At 37.7% G+C, this 23,405-nt stretch overlaps 2 protein-coding genes across 4 annotated transcripts; both read left to right on the plus strand.

Moving 5' to 3' along the window:
* Window positions 1-1,091: 1,091 nt before the first annotated feature.
* On the plus strand, window positions 1,092-9,295 carry LOC119494894 (transmembrane emp24 domain-containing protein 9-like). The gene is made up of 5 exons (XM_037781117.1): window positions 1,092-1,298; window positions 4,879-4,979; window positions 5,103-5,228; window positions 5,631-5,777; window positions 6,837-9,295. Exons 1-5 carry the CDS (start codon window positions 1,130-1,132, stop codon window positions 6,984-6,986), a joined length of 693 nt encoding a protein of 230 aa, XP_037637045.1. The 5' UTR covers window positions 1,092-1,129; the 3' UTR covers window positions 6,987-9,295.
* Window positions 9,296-10,781: 1,486 nt separating this feature from the next.
* On the plus strand, window positions 10,782-22,381 carry b4galt7 (xylosylprotein beta 1,4-galactosyltransferase, polypeptide 7 (galactosyltransferase I)). Of its 3 annotated transcripts, none has more exons than XM_037781115.1 (6): window positions 10,782-11,426; window positions 13,661-14,026; window positions 14,726-14,951; window positions 15,617-15,700; window positions 15,882-15,986; window positions 21,730-22,381. In XM_037781115.1, exons 1-6 carry the CDS (start codon window positions 11,374-11,376, stop codon window positions 21,733-21,735), a joined length of 840 nt encoding a protein of 279 aa, XP_037637043.1. In that variant the 5' UTR covers window positions 10,782-11,373; the 3' UTR covers window positions 21,736-22,381. The 3 variants fall into 3 exon arrangements, with proteins under 3 accessions (XP_037637043.1, XP_037637042.1, XP_037637041.1); XM_037781114.1 differs by lacking the exon at window positions 21,730-22,381 and adding an exon at window positions 16,215-16,354; XM_037781113.1 differs by lacking the exon at window positions 21,730-22,381 and adding an exon at window positions 16,320-19,350 and having other exon boundaries at window positions 10,783-11,426.
* Window positions 22,382-23,405: the final 1,024 nt, after the last annotated feature.

A 23,405-nucleotide genomic window follows, 5' to 3' on the forward strand; every position in this document is an offset into this window, starting at 1 on the left:
AAATGTATTCATTATTATTAAATTGGGAAATAATTAAATATGAAAATAAATGAATATGAAAATTAGTAATTTGTCAAATAAATACATGTTATTTATTGAGCTATTTATGTGCATGTGTATTTATTTTCAAAGTAACCTGCGCATGTATTTGATGATTGGGGTTTTTATTTATTTATTTATAAATATTTATAAAAAGTGGCAGTTTCTATTTTAATGTGTGTATTGTTGTTTGTGTTGTATGTTTTGTAATGGACTTCGAGTCTGTCAATAAAGATGAATTGATTGAATTGATTTATTTATTAATTTATTCATTCATTCATTCATTCATTTATTTATTTATTCATGTATTTATTTATTTATTTTAATGGAAGCTTTAGTCCTCCATACCCACCACTGTGTAAATGTAATGTAAATGTTAATGTACTTCTATGGCCCAGAGCGTTAAGAATTACAACAGCCAGCATCCTCATACGGTGCACTGATTGGCCAGACTCGATCGATGGAGTTAAGTACAAGTACCTCAGGTACAGTCCTCGAATGTACTTAGTTACATTCCATCTACGTTATTATTATTAATAATATTTTTTATTATTATTTTTTATTTATTATTATTATTATTATTATTATTTTATTTTTTTAAATAAATTACTCAATAAATAAATCCATTAATTATTATTAAATTGGGAAATAATTAAATATAAAAATAGATGAATACAAAAATAAGTAATTTGTCAAATAAATAAATGTTATTTATTTTTCTATTTATGTGCACATGTATTTATTTTCAAAGTAACCTGCGCATTTATTTGATAATTGGGGCTTTTATTTATTTATTTTATTTATTTTATTTATTTTATTTATTTTATTTATTTTTTTATTTTTTTATTTTTTTATTCAATACATTTTTTTATTTTTATTTTTTTTTATTTATTATAATGGAAGCTTTAGTCCTCCATACCCACCACAGTGTACATGTAATGTAAATGTTGATGTAGTTCTATGGTCCAAAGCGTTAAGAACTCCAACACCCAGCATCCTCTTACGGCTCGCTGATTGGTCAGAGTGGATCGATGGTTGACGTGGCAGTGCTGGTTCCGCGCATGCTCAGTGTGCGGGTCTGGTTGTGGTGATGAAGATGTCGTCAGGTAGTGTGTGTGTGAGGATGAGGTCTGTCAGTCTGTTCTCTCTGCTGCTGCTGAACGCTCTCTACAGCCTCGGCTCCTCGCTCTACTTCCACATCGGAGAGACCGAGAAGAAATGCTTCATAGAGGAGATCCCGGACGAGACGATGATTATAGGTGAGAGAGAGACAGCCAGCAGGAAGTCACCGGCTAATGCTAATGCTAATGCTAATGCTGCTGCTGATGCTAATGCTAGTGCTGATGCTAATGCTAACCGGCTAACTAGCTGAAGTTGTGTTTGGTGACAGCCGGATCTCTGGTGCTGATGTGTTGATTCACAGCTCAGTGAAGAGACACTCAGACCCTCAGAGGAGCTACTACTGACCTCCTTATATCTATATCTATATTTAAATGTCTTATAAAGCAGCTGTATTAGTCACATTCATGGCACTGACTCAAGTACATTGGAGTACTGCAGAGTATGTTAGAGTACTGTAGAATATATTAGAGCACTGTATAGTACATTAAAGTACTGTATAGTACATTAAAGTACTGTATAGTACATTAAAGTACCGTAGAGTACATTAGAGTATTGTAAAGGACGTTAGAGTACAGTAAAGTACATTAGAGCACTTTAGAGTACATTAGAGTACTGTAGAGTACTTCAGAGGACTGTAAAGTACATTAGAGCACTTTAGAGTACATTAGAGTACTGTAGAGTATATTACAGTACTTCAGAGGACTGAAAGTATGTTAGAGTACTGTAGAGTACATTAGAGTACTGTAGAGTATATTACAGTACTTCAGAGGACTGAAAGTATGTTAGAGTACTGTAGAGTACATTAGAGTACTGTAGAGTATATTACAGTACTTCAGAGGACTGAAAGTATGTTAGAGTACTGTAGAGTACATTAGAGTACTGTAGAGTATATTACAGTACTTCAGAGGACTGAAAGTATGTTAGAGTACTGTAGAGTACATTAGAGTACTGTAGAGTATATTAGAGTACTTCAGAGGACTGTAAAGTATGTTAGAGTACTGTAGAGTACATTAGAGTACTGTAGAGTATATTAGAGTACTTCAGAGGACTGTAAAGTATGTTAGAGTACTGTAGAGTACATTAAATACCGTAGAGTACATTAGAGTATTGTAGAGTATATTAGAGTACTGTAGAGTACTTCAGAGGACTGTAAAGTATATTAGAGTACTGTAGAGTACTTCAGAGGACTGTAAAGTATATTAGAGTACTGTAAAGTATGTTAAAGTACTGTAGAGTATGTTGAAGTACTGTAGAGTATATTAGAGGATTGTAAATCAAGGCAAGGCAGCTTTATTTGTAGAGCACATTTCAGCAACAGTGCAATTCAAAGTGCTTTACATAAACATTCAAGAACATTGTGACAAAATGCAAAAGAACATTAAGACATCATTAAAACAGTTATAAAAACATTAAGACTAGAAAATAAAAACAAGCTGAAAATAAAAGCTAGGATAGAAGCTAAAATAGAATATAACACACAATAGTAAAAGCTCTAGTGCAGTATATAAGATCATTATCTGGTTTAATAAAAGGCAGTTTAATCATGGAGCTGAATCTTTGGTTAACTGCACACGAAACATGCAAAGCTAACACAACATTAAACACAAAGTCACGTAACAGTAGTAATGTTATATTTAACTTCCATTTAAGAAGCTCATAAATACACAACCAGTGTTGGAAGAAGTATTCAGCTCCTTTACTGCAGTAAAAGTACTAATACTAATAGTACTAGTACTAATACCACACTGTGAAAATACTCCTCTGCAAATAGAAGTCAATTCAAAACCTTACTGAAGTACAAGTGTGTGAGTATTATCAGCAAAGTCAAATAAATATTGCCTGCCAGTACGTTTATGATCATTTTCAGTTAATGTACCTGACTGTCCTCTAACGGTTCACCTGTTTGAGCAAATACCACAAGACCTGTTTGAACCAGAGAGAGACACCGACAGGAAGTCACTGCAATATCTCGTTTTCTACTTTTCTAATCATCTGAGGTGGAGTCTGTAAATAGACGGAACAGAAACACAGACAGACTCCATACTAATCATCCATGATTTTCAATATACAACCTACCCGATGCTTTAGTACGTTCATGCAGAACTACAACAGAAACGGGTGCAACGACTCTCATTGCAAATAATTCACACTCTTAATGGCATTTTAACAATAACATGTTTCTTGATAAACTGAACGTGAGCTTTGGAAGTTAATTCTTGTATGTGTGACAAAATATTTTGTAGATTTTACATTGGTCAGACTTCATATGTCTACACATATACTACAATACTGTACAACCTGTTTACCATGACTGAACACCCGTCTACCACAGCATTGTATTTTACTCCTACACTTTAACTGCTGCACTATATTATTCTAATTAGATTTTATCCACCTGATATATTCGTTTTTATACATATTTGTGGTAGTCAAGTTTATTAGTACTGCACATTTAATACGACAGGCATTGACTTAATGTGTTTCAAAGTAAAAAATAAATAAAATAGGCAAAGATCATACATGATCAGACATGTTTTTAGTCTGCTTTTAAAAGAAGACAGTGTTGTAGTAGACCTTCGTTCGTGTGGTAGAGAATTAGCAGTACAGTGAAAACCTCTTCTAGTGATCACGTCTGTCTGGGTCAACCTGATCACTATACACGGATGATTATTAGAACCATTTTTTTTCTTTATTTCTCATGCAGATTACCATCTAATTGGCATTTTTATTTTATTACATGAGTGTAAAGTGATGAAACAGACAGCTTTGCTATTTACTGAATTTTATTGACCGTTTCAAAATACAGTCCAGCTGTTTCAAATGCTTTTCAAATTATTGCACATTTGTTTTCTGTCTCCAACACGAGGTTCACACAAGGCAGTTTTTCAAAAGCTTTGAGGAGACTACGATTTTCATTCAGAGAAAAATGACTTTCTTTTTCCCGTCATGATTTCAAAGTGCATCCAGCCGGAGAGCAGACGGGTTACTGCAAGTTCAGCATCACGGGAGTAAAGTAAAACAAAACAGAATTACCGTATTTTTATTTGTATTCCATATGCTGTCATGTATGAAAAGACCCAAAATGAACACTGTAAGCGGACTACTTGATGACTATAAGCTAATATAGGAGTGATTCTCTCCCAAGCTTTTTGATCACTATCAGCGATTGATCACTATAAGCGGTTTCAACTGTAGTAGCATTGTTGGAAGGAGCCTGAGAACTACGATTTCATTGACAATAACGAACTTTGTCAGAGAATGGAGCTGACTCTGATGTCGTCCTACGACCTGCAGACACACACAAGCTCTATCAAGTGAACTTAGGGCTGAGATTAATAACTGACCTGGGAATGAAAAAGTCTAACCATGACACACCTCTCTCTGTCTCTCTCTGTCTCTCTCTGTCTCTCTCTGTCTCTCTCTCTGTCTCTCTCTGTCTCTCTCTCTGTATCTCTCTCTCTCTCTCTGTCTCTCTCTCTGTCTCTCTCTCTCTCTCCCTCTCTGTCTCTCTCTCTCTCTCTCTCTCTCTCTCTCTCTCTGTCTCTCTCTCTCTCTGTCTCTCTCTCTCTCTGTCTCTCTTTCTCTCTCTCTCTCTCTTTGTCTCTGTCTCTGTCTCTGTCTCTGTCTCTCTCTCTCTCTCTCTCTGTCTGTCTCTGTCTCTGTCTCTGTCTCTGTCTCTGTCTCTGTCTCTGTCTCTGTCTCTCTCTGTCTCTGCAGGTAACTACCGGACTCAGCTGTACGATAAACAGAGAGAAGAGTACATGCCGGCCACTCAGGGTCTGGGGATGTTTGTGGAAGTCAAAGATCCTGATGACAAGGTGAACAGAAAGATGAATCATCATCATCATCATCATCATCATCATCACCATCATCATCATCATCATTATCATCATCAGCTCACAGCTCCATCAGTGTTTAACTGGTTTGTGTGTTTCCTGCAGGTGATTCTGTCCCGGCAGTATGGCTCAGAGGGGAGGTTCACCTTCACATCACACACGCCTGGAGAGCATCAGATCTGTCTGCACTCTAACTCCTCCAAGTTCGCCCTGTTCGCCGGAGGCATGCTGGTGAGGAGACGGGCCTTGCTTCAGTCCCTTTCACACATCCAGTCGATCTCTGAAACCGTTTTGTGGTTAAATTAGACTTTAAAGCTGATTTCAGATACAACTCAAAGTTCCTCGACTGACAATATGAACACTTGTAACTTCAGTATGTTCAGTCATTTTCCTCCAGTTGAACATTATCAAATTATTTGCTCACTGAAACATTTCCAACTTGAACTCAGTTTGCCTGAAGCGATTTGTTTAAATGATTCTGTTGACTTTGTATTCACGCTGCCTTTAAACTCTGCTATATTAATATTAATGTGGAGGTTTGTGATAGCAGCGTCTGTCAGTGTGAGTCTCACTGTTAGATAATGATGATAGTAATAATACCTCACTGCTCACTGCTGAACTTGTGTGCTGCAGAGGGTTCACCTGGACATCCAGGTGGGAGAACACGCCAACAACTACGCCGAGATCGCCGCCAAAGACAAACTGACGGAGCTGCAGCTGAGAGTCCGACAGCTGGTGGAGCAGGTGGACCAGATCCAGAAGGAGCAGAACTACCAGAGGGTCAGTTTAAACAGAGTGTTCAGCTGAGGTCAAACGTGCACACACATTTATGTTTTCACTCATTTTATAAGTTTGTTTTTATGTTATACATTTGTTGAAAAATGTGTTGAAAAATACAATGTAATTGGGACAATATCCCTAAACCAGGGGTCTGCAACCAGCTCCGGAACCACATGCGTCTCTTCAGCTCCTCTCCAGAGGCTCCCTGTGGATTTTTAAAAATGGAAATGAATAACTGTTCTTTGTTTACATTTTCATTTTAATTTATCATTGTTATAGGTCTATGGTACGACGGTACAACGGAGTATTAGGGCCACATTGAGGAAAAATAATAAATCTGATATTTCAAGAATAAAGTCATAATATTATAAAGTAGTAATTTTACGTGTTATTTTCTTTTTTTCTCGTAATATTCTGACTTTATTCTGTAAATCTCAGATGTTTTTTCCCTCAATGTGGTCCTAATACTCCGTGGTACATTGTCTCTTTGGCCGTCACTGCATTAGACTTATATACTATATACTTAGACTATAAACTGTGTTACCTTCATCACAATGATCAAATGTTTTGCGGCTCCAGACACATTTTTGTTTGTTTGTTTTTGCCTAAAATGTCTCTTTTGATAGTAAAGGTTGCTGACCCCTGATTTAAACATTAGATGTGTAACAGAGACGGTATACAGGAGTCAGTACGAGTCCAGTACATCAGGATCCGTTTGGTTTAATTTATTCTGAGCAGACAGTCGTTCAAGTGTCAAAGACAGACCCAATCCTGTGGTAAACTATTTTCATTATAAAAATAAGAGAAGATTTTCAACCCGAAATCTTCCATAAGCGTGTTGACAGCCTCCCAAAGTTAAAGGGACACGCAACATGATTCCAGCTGTGCTGTGTTTATGATTTCACCGCATTTATTTTCAGAAGACGAACAATAAGTTTGTTAAAGAAATGAAATGTGTGAATGTTTCTTTGTTTTCATCCTGTTACATAAAATGTATCACCTCGTCCTGGCTGGCAGTCATGTAAAATGTCCTCCGTCTGTCTGTCTGTCCTCTCTCAGTACCGCGAGGAGCGTTTCCGTCAGACCAGCGAGAGCACCAACCAGCGGGTCCTCTGGTGGTCCATCGTCCAGACCCTCATCCTGGTGGCCATCGGCATCTGGCAGATGAGACACCTCAAGAGCTTCTTCGAGGCCAAGAAACTGGTGTAATTGAGTCTGTTTGCGTGTGTGTGTGGTTGTTTGTGTGAGTGTGTGTGAGTGTATGTGAGAGCGTGTGTGAGTGTGTTTGGTCTCTACTGATTGATGCAGTGCTGAGCGGCGGCGGTGGCGGCGGTGACGGTCGACGCTGCTGTCGGAGGAAAACCTGCTGAGGAGACGGGACGCAGAGAAATCCAGCTGCACGATTCGGCTTGAAAACAGCATCTTTAGATTATTCCAGATGTTCTCATTGTTTTCCTCAGCAGCTGTGGTCGTAACGAGCCCCTCACGTTCGCAGTAGACTATCAGGGGTTAATGTGACAACTCTATATTTATATACTGTCAGCGTCTACCAGGCCGATAGTCATGTGTTTGTTTTTCCCTTTTTCTGTCTCCTCGCTCGCTGGGATGAGTACATGACGTGTTACTGGCCACTAGAGATGCTGTTGAGTCTGAATATCAGCTGGCAGTTTGAAGCAAATGCTGAAATTATTCATCTGTAAACTCATTTTGTTTTGCATTTTTCTGCATCTTGCATAACGCAGGGAACTAAAAATATTGACACTTGAGGACGTTACAGTGCTGTTGATGTTGAGATGATGATAGAGAAGTATTTACTGCCCCCCCCCCCCCCCGTTCATGGTTAACTGCATCTTGTATTGTTAATTTCTGAGGACGTGTGATACTAAATACTACAAGGAACACAGGATTTAGCTCTCACATGAACTTGTAGTTAAAAGTATATCAGAGCTTTTAATTGTGCCTCCGACTGCAGATTATAAATATAGTCAGCGTTCGGACTGATTTCTGACCTCTGCTCGGCTCTCGACTCATTTATTTTTTCACTGATTTAAACACCTGAAGAAGTAGATGCTGCTGCGATCGAACAAGGAAGAAAAAACTGTGTCCACCTGCAGGACTTAGAGGGATAGTTTGGATGTTTCGACGTGGGGTTGTATGAGGTACTTAGAATATCAACCAGAGAAGATACTACCTTAAAAATACACCCACAGTTTAAAAAACTATACGTTGTATTCCTGAAATCTCTTCAGTTTGGGCACCTCAAGACTTTGGTGAAGATGTAGACGTGTCATTTGTGTGGATAAAGTTAAAAAAATTACTGAGAACTGGCAGTTTAAAAAGTCTAAATTTACCTCAAACAACCACACTTCAAAATACCCAAGCTGTCCCTTTAAGGGTCGGATCTGGTCTAAAAACAGGTGTATTGTGTTTCTGCAGACACACATTTGTCCACACATTTCGTATATAAAATGTTAAAGCAAACCGTTGTGTTACAGATGCATAAAGTATAATTCAGGCTGTAGTTGGTTTCATTAATGAGGTGAAATACTGATCGAAGGTTGCAATACTCAGCTTTCAGATGCAGTTTGTGTTGATTCCTCTTTTATCTCACGTTCCCAGCCAGCTCAGTGAAATCCAACCAGATGAGACTGTTTTCTGTTTGTTACTGCGTGTGACTGGATCTACATTTTTACTGTTGTGTCCAAACTGAATGTATGTTTCTGTTCATCTGATTCTGGCTCGCTGTCGGAGGCACAGACAGAATATCGTGAATCTTCTTGTATCGGATCATTTGGCACCGCCGTCCCCGTTCTTCCTGGAACTTTTTGGTCGAAAGCAGCTTTACATCTTGAGGCGTCCACTAATCCCGTCAAATGAGAGAACTGGTTTGATAGTTGCATCTGTGTCTGATTTAGAATGAAGCCGACTGTGTTTCTTTACCAGAATCCAGTCGTTTGAAGGAAAAGCTTTCAGATTTGACCTTAAAATATCATGTTGTATCTCCTGAAAGATGTAAAGCACTGCATCAGCACCAGCTCGTCAAACCGGCTGGATGATCTTTACCTCCAGATTTTTCACTTTTCAGATATAAACAACAAACACAAACTGTTGTACAACGTTTAATTTAGTTCTCAAACTCGTACAGAACATTCAGCTTCCACGTGACTTCAGTGAGAAATGAGCAGTGAGATCTGAATCTGAGGAGTGAAATAGCAGAAAATGTCCCTCAGCTGATTTAAAAGAAGCATCAAGAAGGCCCGTCAGTCGATTCTTTCCCTCTTCAGCTCTAAACATTTAGTTCCTTTTTTTTTTGTTCCTTATTCTCTGGTGGTTTGTGTTGAACACGTTTATTCTGCTGGTAGATTACTGCAATGTTTTTCTGGGTTAGAGTTTGAATCAGTTGGTTTTAGGCTGGAAGAGGGGCTTGAATTTATTTTATTTTTAGAGAGATTCTGTCCATGTGAAATCTGTCTGAAATTGCACTCGAAATAAAGTTTTGTCACATTTGGTTTAAAGAACTCACTGTTTCTTTTATTCCAAAAGTCACTTTTCATAAAGTGGAAAATAATGATTACTATTTATTTTTATGTTTATTTGCTGTGATCTGTTTTCTTTGTTGCATGTATGTCCTTCTTTAGATTTTTTTAAAATAAAAATAACGGATAAGGCAATCAATAAAATTAAAAAGTTATTTTTGGTTTTAAATGCAGGACTTTTAAATGTAGTTGAGTATTACTAGATCTGAGTCCTTCTTCCACCGCTGAGTAAATCTACTTAGTTACATTCCACCACTGGTACTCAGATAATTTACTTCAGTAAAAGTAGTAGTACCACAGTGTAGAAATGTGAAAGTACAAAAGTATCATCATCAAAATATACTTTAAGTACCAAAAGTAAAAGTACTCATTATGCAGAATAATATGTATTATATTATTGTATTCTAATGATTGATGCATTAATGTGTTCATCACCTGCCAAAATCAAAAATAAATGACTTGATAAATAAATAAATATGTCATTACATTTAGCAAAATAATATAAAAAATAAATGTAGGCATTAATTAATTGATAAAGTGTGACATAAATTGATATTTGTTTTAATTTGCTTCTTTATTTATATATATTTGTATTATTTTGTTATTTACTCTCTTTAATTTTCCCTTTTATTTATTTATTTATTTTTGCATTTATTTTTTTTATTTATTTATTCTTTATTTATTCATTTATTTTTGCATTTATTTTTAATTCATTCATTTATTTACTTATTTCTGTAAGATTTGTATTCAGTGACAGCACCCTCATTTGCATAATGAGGCAGAAATGCATAAAGAAATGTAAAAAGAAATATGTAAAGAATGTATAAAAAAAGAATAAAGAAATATTTAAAAATAAATACAAAATAAGTGCAGATATAAATAAATAATTAAAAATAAATGAATAAATAAAAAATAAATGCAAACAAATAAATTAATATAATAATGAATACAATTAAATACATAAATAAATAAAAGGGAAATTTGAACAGAAGAGTAAATAAATAAATAAGTGAACTAATACAAAGATAAATAAATAAAGTTAGACAAATTTAGGAAATTTATTTAGAGTATATGTATGGCTCAATAAGGAAGCTGGTTAATAATTAATAATTTACTTATGGAGATTCTCACTCCTTTTCGAATATGTAAATCGAGGCATCAAGTGTTGACAATTTATTTTTCTTATGCTTTTCATTGTATGTAAATACTTGTTTCTGACTGTCCACTTGTTGGTACGATCATTCTCTTTTTCTTTATTTTTTCTTTTCTTTATTTTTTTATTCTACATGTTCGAAATACATTTTGAAATGAAAAATGAATGAAATAAAAAAGAAAAATTAAAACAGAAATATCAAATTATGTCACATTTTATCAACTAATTAATGCCTAATTATTGTCTAGATTTTGGCAGGTTTCGTCCTCCATATTTACTGGTGTGTAAAGAAACCTTTTAGGAACCTTTATTACTAACAGCAGCCGTTGCCACTCGGACTCAGATACAGGTCGGACATCACTACAATCAGCTATTTTCCGTCGTGTAAAAACCGTTAAATATTCCTCCGGTCGGTGTTTGGTCGTGTTAACGGGACATTTCTACATTTCTCCCCGAGTTTAACCGTTAACGGACATTCGGTCGCACATTAACCGGAACCTTTAAATGAAGGTGTAACGGTTGAACCCGGAGCGGAGGAGTGTGTGCACCGCTACATGGAGACGTGTGACGTGTACAGGGCTGAAGCTGAGGAGGCAGAGAGCTAGCAGAGAGCTAGCAGAGAGCTAGCAGAGAGCTAGCAGAGAGCTAGCAGAGCTAACACACTGTGCTGCTGCTGCTGCTGCTGCTGCGGGTACAACATGGATTAACTGAGTTAGGAACTAGTCTACTCTGCTGAACTCATGTTGACCAGCTGAGCAGTGAAGGGTTAGCTCACAGGTAGCTCCAGGTAGCTCAGAGTTGTGATGAAGAGGATGGAACATTAACCTGAAGAGGATCAACAGCTTTCTGTTCAGAGTCTGTCTCAGTCTGTTTGTTAATGAAACTGTGGTGAGATCAGTGTTTAGAGATGATGTACTCATCCAGAAGAAAACCTGCTCTCTACTTCAAAGAGGAGAGAAGGTGAGATGGACATTTACTGGGTTTTATTATTATTATATATACTATTATTTAATTGGTTTTATTATGATTTATTTGGTTTTATCATTATAAAAACTATGATTTATTTGTTTTTATTATTATTTATTTGTTTTTATTATTATATATACTATTAATTATTTGGTTTTATTATTATTATATAAACTATTATTTATTTGGTTTTATTATTATTATATAATAAAACCAAATAAATAATAGTATATTATACCATTATTTATTTGGTTTTATTATTATTATATAAACTATTATTTATTTGGTTTTTATTATTATATAAACTATTATTTATTTGGTTTTATTATTATTATATAATAAAACCAAATAAATAATAGTATATTATACCATTATTTATTTGTTTTTATTATTATATATACTATTAATTATTTGGTTTATTATTATTATTATTATAAAAACTATTATTTATTTGGTTTTATTATAATATATACTATTAATTATTTGGTTTTATTATTAGAGAAACTATGATTTATTAGTTTTTATTCTGTTGATTTTAAAGGTGATATTACTGACAGCCATAGCTGCTACACAATGTTCACCTTATTCCTTTTAATTCACAATAATAGAACCAGTGCTAGAAGAAGTATTCAGATCTTTTACTGCAGTAAAAGTACTATTACCACTCTGTGAAAATACTCCACCACAAGTAAAAGTCAAAGCAGTACTGTAGTAAAAGTATGTGTCTATGTACTTTTACCTAAGTAATATTTTGAATGTAGGACTTTTACTTGTAACAGAGTATTAGTACTGTGGTATTACTACTGTTACTGAAGTAAAGTATCTTGAGTGTCAGTGGGGGAATGTAACTAAGTAGACAGAGTGGTGGAAGAAGTATTTAAGTAAAAGTACTAATACCACACTGAAAATACTCCACTACAAGTAAAAGTCCTGCAAAAAAAACCTTAACTGAAGTACAAGTATGCAATCAATTAAAGTGTTAAAGCAAACAAATCAAGTATTATTAACAGTTCAAGTAATAAAACAGTTTTTTTGGCCTCTGAAGAAGTGAGAAGTGTAAAGTTCCCCGTCAACAGGAGAAGTGAAACCAGACTGTTACTCAATGTTTCACTCAGCGGTTCTCAAACTTTGGTTTAGTTTTCAAATATCTTAAATCTGCTGGGAAGTGAGTCTAAAATTACGTGAAAGGTCATGTTGGATATTTGTTTTTGATGTAATGACGTGTGAGGGAAACTCCTCTGATCATGTAAATCATGTTAACTTCCCTCGTGTTTGATCAGGATGAATCCTGAACACTGTGACCTCTCTGACTGAATCAATCTGGACCTGATTGTCTAAACTGAGGCTTTGTTTCCTCCTGGATGTCATCACAAGATCATCAGAAGGCTCTTTTGTGTTTTGAACAAAGACATGCGAGATAGTAACTGAAAAAAGTGACCTAACCGCTGTCCTGTGTCCTGTGTCCTGTGTCCTGTGTCCTGTGTCCTGTGTCCCACACTCTGCTCTGAGTATTTAAACACTGGAAGAGACGTTTGTCTCGTTCCTCGTTGTCAGAGTGGAGTTACAAGATTGCCAGCCATGAAAAAATTAAGTCTTGTGTTTGTATATTTTACTCATACATTACAGACCAAAGTAGGGCTCAATAACGTGTCTCTCTTTTCAACTAAAGACATTGTTGTTTCAACATTTTTGGGTCTTAAATTATATTCCGTTGAGGTCTTAAAAAGCGTTGAACTTGATGGTGAAGGAACCTGAGGTGTGACCACACAACTTTATAATATACTTATATCATATTTATTATTTCATCTGTAATATTTATTGCCCACAAATGTAGAAATTTGCCTTCGGCTCATAGTAAATCACAAAACATACAATAAATAGCCCAACATGCACAGTACAGGTAACGATAACGGACATGGTCCCCGGTTTGAATGGTGTTTATGAATTTAGTAAAGTTATTGCATTTGGTATGAAAGACTTTTTGTAAATGTTCTCGGTTGCTGCGACCGACAGGACAGTTTTAAAGTTTAATTCAGCTGTTTTTTTAAGTATTTTTCAGTCTTGGATCTTTTAATGTAATTTTTAGTGAAGTTTACTATTAAACTTATTTTTATTATTTTCTTTCTAGAGTTATTTATTTTCCTTTTTGTGATGTGTACGCTGTAAAATGTGCCGCTCGGTATTTAACCTGGTCTTTAATATGTCTCGTCTCTCGTGTGTGTCTCCAGGTTCCTGTCTGGTAAATGTACCATCTACAAGCTGTTCGGCCTCTGCATGGTGCTGCTGCTCGTCTCTCTGCTCTGGCTGCAGCTCAGCTGTTCAGGCGAGATGTCGGCCACCACGCGTGAAGACAGACGCCCCTCCCAGCCGCAGCAGCTGCAGCAGCCACCGCCGCCGCCGGCCTGCCCCCCGGCCGACAGCCAGGCGTCTGCAGCAGACGACCCCTCCTGGGGTCCTCACAAACTGGCCCTCATCGTCCCCTTCAGGGAACGCTTCGACGAGCTGCTGGTGTTCGTTCCCTTCATGCACACGTTCTTAAACAAGAAGAAGATCCGCCACAAGATCATCATCATCAACCAGATGGATCACTACAGGTGAGGACATCATCTGCTCCCTGAACTGTTTAATGTTCTGTTTGAACATGTCCTCTGGCTGCAAGTCTCATCCTGCCAACACGCCACACCGGGTGGCAGGATGTGGTTCTATTTAAGAAGCACCTTGTTTTCACTTGAACACGCCGTCTTTACATACTAAAACAAGTTAATGTTACATTATATACTCTCTTTTTAGCAGCACATACTTGTAGACGAGCTTGTTCATTGTTTGTGTGCTTGGAGAATTAAAAAGTCTATTCATTAGCAGGCTGAACGGGAACAAATCATCCCCGACCAATACCAGAACATCTTCCTCTAGAACTTCTGATTCTGCACAACATATAAACGTAGATAAACATGACGACCCTCGAGGAGTTTACTGTGTACTACGGCTTCAAATGAGGCCTACGTTCACACAATCTCTCTCAGCATTACTTAACTGTTACTCCAATATTGATCCAGCCTGTGGGCCTGTGACTGAAGCTCGCCGTGCGGCTCGCAGAACCGGTTAACCTGCAAAATAACCAGTAAAACTTCCAGCTTCCCAGTCTGTTGTTGGGTCACAGACAGCTGGATTCCATCCATCCTGGAGCTTCAGTTTTGAAATGCATCCTGCTGTTTAATGATTGTATTTTAGGTAACTCGTTCTTTAAAGACTGCTATGAATCTAACTTAGACCGTCTTGTTTCCTTGTCTCAGATTTAACCGAGCGTCTCTGATCAACGTGGGCTACATGGAGAGCGGTAACGACACGGACTACCTGGCGATGCACGACGTGGACCTGCTGCCTCTGAACGAGGCTCTGGACTACGGGTTCCCCGAGGAGGGGCCGTTCCATGTGGCCTCACCTGAGCTGCACCCGCTGTACCACTACAAGACCTACGTGGGAGGAATCCTGCTGCTCACCAAGAAACATTACCACATGGTACTACTGACTTGATTCCACTTTTCCACGTCCCTTTCACACCTACCTTGTTTGGCTTATACTTTCAGACTGTTCAGTTTGATCTGAACCAAAATGACAGGTGTGAAACCTCGCCGGTACCAAACAGCAGAACCTTGGTCTGATGAAAAGAGGTCCGGATCTAATTGAACCATATATTTGGATGGTTTGGACTTTCAGACCATTTAAAAAAATTAAAAAACAGAACTAAATGAGCCGGTAGCACATGGGGAGAGGAGACCAGATGTTGAACTAGTCCCAATGTTTATTTCGGTTTGGACACTTTTTAATATTTTGCATTCAAACGTTTATTTCATTTGCACGTTGACGACTTCTATTTTTCTCTGTCCCACAATCACTTAACTTCACTCGTCCACCGAACAACACATACAAATAGTGAGACACACAGAAGAACCTGAAGTTTTAGATGACATGTGGTTAAAGTTCCTGCAGTGGAAAATACTGAACAGTCTTTTCACATCACATGAATGTAATGATTTAAATGTTCCACTAGATGAAGCTGTTTAACCCGGTGAGATTTTAGCTGTAGTCAACTCAGATCTGGTTTTCTGCATCAAACAGTTTTCAGTCTTTATTGGCTCTGAAACAGAAAATAGAATGTTTAACTTTCTGTTTGTTTTTTTCAGTGTAACGGGATGTCTAACCGGTTCTGGGGTTGGGGCAGAGAGGACGACGAGTTCTACAGACGACTGAGAAAAGCTGAGTTACAGGTACAAGTCTCCAGAGAACACTGAACGATTGTAGTCCGTTTAAAGTTCCCAGAGCTCTGCATTAGTTTCATCAGATAAACCAGGACCATGTTTGGATCCTTATCTTGTTTTAGTTTTCCAGATTATTGTCCGACAGGTGAACGGGACGTCCGTCCTGACTTCTTGTTGTTTTTCTCTGCAGCTCTTCCGACCGAGTGGAATCAATACAGGATATAAAACCTTCCTCCACATCCACGACTCGGCCTGGAGGAAGAGAGACCAGAAGAGGGTCGCCTCCCAGAAACAGGTACAACTCACCTGTTTGTGTTAGAAAGACTATACACACATTTACAAGGAATAAATAAGGCACGAATGAGATAAAAGATAAGTAATTAAAAGTGGAGAATCTGAGCAATATAAGTATAAAAATATAAGCAATATGAGGATAATACAATAACACTATAATATAAGTAATGTGTGCAAACATCAGCAGCAAAAGTCCAGTAAGTTCTGACAAAGCGGCTGTAACTCTCAGATCAACTCTAGAAGATCATAACCCTCCCCTCCTCCTCCCCTCCATGGATGAACCCTGTTAAACCCAACACACCCTCCACTGTCTCCCCCCCCGTCCTCCCTGTAGGAGCAGTTTAAGGTGGACCCGGAGGGGGGGCTGACTAACCTTCGCCACCAGGTGGAGTCCAGACAGGAGCTGACCATCAGCGGCGCTCCCGTCACCATCATCAACACCAAACTGGAGTGTGACCAGAACCTGACGCCGTGGTGTCTCCTGGCGTAGACGACGTACGGGTGTCGGTTCGGTTCTGACTTCGCCTGGAGGCTTTTTTTTATTTTTTTTTATCTAGTGGTGCTACGCAGATCCTTTTACGCCAGCGCTGGTCGTCGTGGTTCTAGTTTTTGCCGGGGAGACTTTTCTTTTAGCTGACGCAGCGGCGCAGACTGACCCTCAGCTGGATCGGTGAAACCAAATGTTGCTGCACTGAGCGGATAGAAATGGTACAAACAGACATAATGATGATTAATTTAATCCCCACGCAGGACGCAACCTGGAGCTGAATATCCCCGAGGATCAAACAAACTACTTTTCCTTACTGTCAGGTACATCTCAATAATAAAACTAACAATAAACACTCAACAAGACTGATAAAAAAACCTCCTGAACGGATCTAAAGAGTCGACTGTTTGGACGGAGACGGACTGTTACACCAAACTGAACGAGCATGGCCAAACCTGAGCTGGTTTCATTCATTCATTTTGGTCCCTGCAAACTTAAAGTCTATTTTTACTGGGATTGTGCAAATGGAGCAGAGATGGAGCAGAGATGGAGCAGAGATGGAGCAGAGACGGAGCAGAGACGGAGCAGGGATGGAGCAGGGATGGAGCAGGGATGGAGCAGGGATGGAGCAGAAGAACGCTTCAACAGATGTTAAATCCATCTGCCAAACATGCATCATACTGTAACGTCAGATTTTAGCTTTTTATCCACGTTGGAGGAAAAATCTCTGCAAACAAAAAGTATTTTTGCTAGACTGACTACTAACGTCTAAAGTTCCTCTCATGATGTTTTTATTTTCCTGCTGTTGAAGTGAAGAGGTCTAAACTCTGATCTTATCTAACAGAGAGAGCAGCGAGCGGGGTGTGTTTTTATTTTAATTATGTTTTTACAGTATGTCCCTGTTGAACCACAGAAAGCAGAAACTGGAGATTTTATTTTGAGATCTTTTTCTCAAAAACGTCCCCAAATATATTTTCTTTTATTAACGTGATGCGTTTCTGTTCTCTACAAAGTAAACTGAGCCAAACTAAGCCAAACCAGGCTGAACTGAACTGTAGCAGATGGTTTATTAGCAGCATTTCATAAACAGATAACAGATATTAAATCTTTAATCCAACATTAATGGGACAGATTGATTTCAAAGGAAGGAACCAAAGTATCCAGTCATTTATAGAGCGGCAGTCTGCAGGATAAACGTCTGCAACTAATGATTAATGAATTCATCTGATTATTCTCTTGATTCAGCTGTTAGAGGTTGACTCCATCTGACAAACCAAGACTTTCTGGACTTGTAAAATGATCTTTTCATCCGTGTGATTCATGGAGCAATTAGAAAAAAGAATTTGTCTCTCTCCGTTGACTACGTTCATATTTTTATCTGAAATACAGTCCCATGGTTTTCCACCGGAAGGGGCGGGACTTAGCCGCTCTATATGGAACTTGCTGTCAAAATATTAACGCCAACATGAGCAGGAAGTCCTGTAAGTGATCGGAGTAAAAAAATCATTTAGATGATGAAGATCATCATTTGATCAAAAGTTCCAGCTAATTATAACCTTGTGGTGAGATTGTTTTTGTCGTCTGCTGTAACTTGGTGTTCAGTTTTCTATCCTTTAAGACAAATAACAGAAGCTGGAACTGTTGCCAAACTAATTTATGACATTTTTTATTAATCAAAACTGATAATTATCTGTTGATTGATGAATCTAATCTGATCTGATCTGATCTCTAGCTGGGTTCTTTGGTTCCTTCTCAGTCCAGGTTTTAACCCTGAACACCTTCAATAAGATGTTCTGGTGTGACAATAATCCTATTTAAAATGTACACATTAATCAGGTTATTTCTAACGTCTACGTGTTCACCTTTTACCTCCTGATCATTTCCTACTGTTACTGGTGATGATGACTGTACCCGTTGTCCTAAAGTTTCATTGGTGGACTCGCTGAATGACCTCAAACCCTGCAGAGAGAAACCAGATGGGAATATATTTATTTTGGAGAAATATTCTTTTAATGTATTTTTAAATTCATTTTGTTGAAAACATTTATTTTTTATTTTATAAATGAACTGATCTCAAACCTCCCGAGGGATTTACTGCTGGAGTGAGACTGATGAGAAACGATGAGGATTAAACCTCATTCTCTTCTCTGGACCGTCGGCTCCACGTGTCCCTCAACACCTTAATCATTCAGATTAATCTCATCAAACCCTGCAAAATAAAATCTGAAATCTGGTTTTAAAAGCAAAAGCTAGAAAAATTAGTCCACAGTTTAAATTATTTTTCACGATAAAGTATCAGTCATTGTCTACTCGCTTCAGGAAAACGCACAAAGTTGAGTAGAGAGGTTAACGTCACAACACATCGTCGTCTCTCTGGTTTATTCTCTGGGTTTTATATTGGTACAAAAAACCTGCTCAAAAACCCCAAAATCATTTCTTTTTAAATTGTGTAATTTTCTTGTGAATTTAAAGTGTCTTCCTGAGGAGAAGCTGGAACAGGTTTTATATAATTTAGCAGTATTTTTACCATGAAAAAAAGCAGAATTTGGCTCCCTGATTTACACAAAAGAGTCATGAAAAGTCCTTGAAACGGAGTCCTTGAAACAGAGTCCTTGAAACAGAGTCCTTGAGTCCTCGGGTTCTTCTGAATCTCTATAAATGTGAGCCTGAAGGAGTCCTGGTTCTGTTCTTTAGTTTTATAATCAGAGGGCTGCTGACACTGTCTGGTTCTCTGCTGCTGTTACGTGCCGGTCGGCCTCCAGAGGGCGCTCTGGGGTTCTATAGGCCATGATGTCATACTGATTTTATTCTCCAGAGACAACGGTACCATGTATTTGTACAATATTCAGTATTTATAAAAATCTGAGTCTACAAAACATCTAAAGGGTTGTTTTTTTATTTCACAAATCTTGTGTTTGATCCAACCTCCGGATCTGAAACATGAAGCCAACGCTGAAGAGTCTTCAACCTGCATTCTCTCTACCAGCCAGCAGGGGGCGACTCCTCTGGTTCTATAGAAGTCTATGAGAACATGAGCTTCTACTTCTCTCTTGATCTCTGACCTCAGTAAACATTGTAAACATGAGTTTATGTTTCAAGTCTTCTTCAATACAGCATGATGTTCATTTAGTAAATGATGGTCCCACTTAGAGTCAGATAGACCATAAAGCAGGGGATGCTTTAGGGCGGGGCTACCTGCTGATTGACAGGTCGCTACCACGGCGTTGTCCGGTCTGGGAGTTGTTCGTGTTTTTGTCTTAGAACTTTTCAGTTCATCAAAGTTGATTATAGCATATTTGGTCACCTGAGGATGTCTTATTCAGCGTTCGGTTGTACTTAGCTCCATCCTCTGGTGTCACTTCTGGTTGCAAAAAAAAAAACCAAGACCGGCTGTTAATTATTATTTTTTGCATTTAATTTTTATTCATTCATTTTTTATTCATTTATTTAATTTTAGTTTTGGCAGGTTCTGTCCTCCATAGTTCTCATTAAATGTGAATAACAACAACAGCATAAATCTAATAATAAATACTGACTCAGTCATTATCTGCTGGAGGTGAGATCACAGCCAATGATCTCCTCTCCTACCTGATGGTGTGACTCCTCTACAGGTACATGTTCTCTTCCTACCTGATGGTGTGACTCCTCTACAGGTACATGTTCTCTTCCTACCTGATGGTGTGACTCCTCTACAGGTACATGTTCTCTTCCTACCTGATGGTGTGACTCCTCTACAGGTACATGTTCTCTTCCTACCTGTCACTTCCTCTTCTCTCATCTTCATGTTCGTTTGTTGCTTCGGTGACTTTTTAACAGGACAGCGGGAGGCTTTGCAGGAGGAATGCAGGTAAACACAGGTGTGCAGTTACCTGAGTGATAGATCAGAGGTTAGCAGATCCATTAGCGGCTCAGAACAGCAGGCGTTTACAGCCGGTTAGCCTGTCATCATCCTGCTGCTCCTAATGAGCCGCTGTGAATCTGCTAATGAAAGCTCTCCCGCTTCATTATCCTCCCTGTGTCTTCTTCAGTACAAACATCACATTCTGTAGTACACCTGACAGGAGAAGAGCTCACCTGACTGTTTACTGTACTGGTGTTAAGGATGAAGATCAGCAGCACTTCACTGAATCTGGACCCAGTTCTGAATCCACTCATCAAAACCTTTCAGGCTGTTCAGATCCTTTAAAGTACTAATACCACAGTATACAAATACTCTGTTACAGTAAAAGTCCTGCATTCAGTGAAAGTACGTCAAAATGTAGTTAAAGTATAAAACTGTGACTGCTGTAATATTATATATTCTATCATTTTATTATTACTCATTAATTAATGTAAAAGTAGGATTTTACTGTTGTAGTTGGTTGAGTTGGAGCTCATTTTGATTTATTAACTAATGATTATTTTCATTATTGATTAATCTGCTGATTATTTTCTCCATTAATCGATTGATTGTTTGGTTTGTAAAAATAGTGAAAATAGTGAGAAATGTTCGTCACAATGACGCAGAACCCAAAGTGACACCTTCACAAGGTTTGTTTAGTCCAAACTTCAATATCATTACTAATACATTAAATATACAAAAAATATCTGTAAATTATTAGTGAAAAATGTCCAGAAATTATTAGTAAAATGTGTGAAAAATTTCAGACATTTGTTTCAAGTATGTGAAAAATTATTTGAAAAATGTCAGAAAAATATCTGAAAATTATTGGTAAAATATCTGAAAAATGTCAGAAAAGTATTCGTAAAATATGTGAAAAAATAAATGATAAATTTAGAAAATGATTAGTGAAATATCTGTAAAATATCCAAAATTATTAGTAAAATATATTTAAAAAATGACAGAAAAATTACTGAAAATTATTAGTAAAATATGTGAAAAATGTCAATTATTAACATTATTATGTTTTTTTTTATGCTCCTCTGGGAAGCGGCCGGGCAAAAAAGTTTAATAAATAGGTAAATAAGTAAGTAAATAGTTATAATAGTATGTATATTTATAATATTTTTATTGTTCAACACAGGTAATTTCACTAGAATATGACAATAGAATAGAAATAATGTAGTTTTACTTTTGTACGTCTCTTAGTAGGAGGACGTTTTACTGGCATCCGGTAGTCTCTTTCAGTCCAAAATGGCGGAAGCGTAGCTCTGCTGCTGGGCGCTGATGTTGACATTTCACAAACAAACAACAGTTTGTGTTTCCTCTTCCTGTTTACCAGCACGTTTCTGTCCGTGTGTGAACAGGTGTGAACAGGTGTGAACAGGTAGATGATCGTCATCTCTCTGCTGGTTATCAGCAGCTTGAGTTTCCCTGGAGGCCGTGACGGCCCGTCTCTGTCTCCGTCGTCTCCAGCAGACTCTAACCAGCTCTGACGGTACAGTTGTTGGATTTTTGGGGACGATCCAACGACGGCGACGGAGACAAAGAGAGGATGGGGTGAATCTACACCTCCCCCCCCCCGCCCCCCCCTCAAAGCTGTTCCCCCCAGGGTGCAATTTTCACCTTTAGTTGGAGGTGACTGCGATGGAAATACAAAACACCTCTCCGCTGCCACAAATAGACACCAGCAGCACGCCGGCGCTGCAGCTTTGTGCTAATTTTTTAATTCCCCACTCGGTGATTATAATGCTTTTATCTCCGCAGCATTATAAGATAATGGAAATTGTATAGTAATAATAACGAAGAGCAGCCGGGCCGCGCGGTTCACACGTATTCACAGACGCTCGGGGCTCCGGAGCAGATGTGGTGCCGACACTTTTCATTTTCAGCCTTTTCATAATGAATGTGCTTCTATTATGAAGCAATTAGCAAAGAATAAAAGATAAACTGGAGGGATGAGAGCGTGTAATCATGTTCACTACACGGCTAATAAAACACTGAGGGACCAGACGCAGTGAAAACACCAGCTAACGGCTCATCTGCTGCTTCAGATACACATCTTATACACATCAGGAGACGCCATCGTCTGCTCAGATTTTACTCATTGTTGTTTCCTTCGTGGTCCTTTCTGTGTTTTCTGCACATGTTGATGAATGCATTTTATATTTGTGTTCTTAAATTCCACACATTAGTGAACAGCTTCACATATTCTTTGTGTTGTGTTATTCCATATTTTAGTTGTCGGAGGTATTTGGTGCTTTAGTGAGTATTTTAATCTTCACTTTAGAGTTCATTGATTGACTGACTTTATTTGATTATTTAAATACCCACAATAACGTGGCATTTCTGTGATTATCAAATTGTCCTGCAGTAGAGTAAAGATGTGTTTTTAACCTCATACACCATTCATAGCTATACCTACCTAAAAGTAAAGTTGTAATCCACGTAATCGTGAACCAGGAAGTGTGAAACCAAAAGTCAACGTTGATTTATTCGTCACGTAACTTCCGTACTTAAGTTACTCCACTTCCATAGTTATTTTAACCCAAACCACCATCTTTTCCTAAACCTAACTTAGTAGTTTTATTTTGAAAAGACTGGAGCGGAAATTGACACGTGCGTCACGCATTGCTGGACATTCGTAGGAAAACGTACAAAAAATACGTTGTTGAAAGTCGTGCTGAGCGTCACGAAAAAAAAGGGAAATTCGTGTCTATGTACACGAATCAAATGATTAAATTTCATGACTATTTCACAAACTGCAGTGAGACTATATACTGTATATACAGTATATTTATTAAACATATTCATTCATGTTTTTTTTGTTGTTTTTTTATTTAAATGTATTTATTTATTTTGTATTTATTTATTTATATGTTTTTGCTTTAATTTATTTATTTATTTTTGCTTTTATTTTTTATTTATTTATTTATTTTTTACATTTAATTTTTTAATGAAGTCCATCTCTGCACTCTGACCCCGTGATGACGCACATTGAGTGACAGCTCGTTTGCATAACGAGGCAGAAAAGCATAAAGAAATGTAAAAAG

This window comes from Sebastes umbrosus, chromosome 9, assembly GCF_015220745.1.
Source record: "Sebastes umbrosus isolate fSebUmb1 chromosome 9, fSebUmb1.pri, whole genome shotgun sequence".
Classification (NCBI taxonomy): Eukaryota; Metazoa; Chordata; class Actinopteri; order Perciformes; family Sebastidae; genus Sebastes; species Sebastes umbrosus.

What these genes read in the sequence shown, in the direction of transcription:
- b4galt7 (XM_037781113.1), top strand. Translation starts at nt 11,374, where the DNA reads ATGATGTACTCATCCAGAAGAAAACCTGCTCTCTACTTCAAAGAGGAG. An exon ending in CCAAGAAACATTACCACATG is followed by an intron (nt 14,952 to 15,616) that starts GTACTACTGACT and finishes TGTTTTTTTCAG; the next exon opens with TGTAACGGGATGTCTAACCG. An exon ending in TGAGAAAAGCTGAGTTACAG is followed by an intron (nt 15,701 to 15,881) that starts GTACAAGTCTCC and finishes TTTTCTCTGCAG; the next exon opens with CTCTTCCGACCGAGTGGAAT.
- LOC119494894 (XM_037781117.1), top strand. Translation starts at nt 1,130, where the DNA reads ATGAAGATGTCGTCAGGTAGTGTGTGTGTGAGGATGAGGTCTGTCAGT. An exon ending in GGACGAGACGATGATTATAG is followed by an intron (nt 1,299 to 4,878) that starts GTGAGAGAGAGA and finishes CTGTCTCTGCAG; the next exon opens with GTAACTACCGGACTCAGCTG. An exon ending in TCAAAGATCCTGATGACAAG is followed by an intron (nt 4,980 to 5,102) that starts GTGAACAGAAAG and finishes TGTTTCCTGCAG; the next exon opens with GTGATTCTGTCCCGGCAGTA.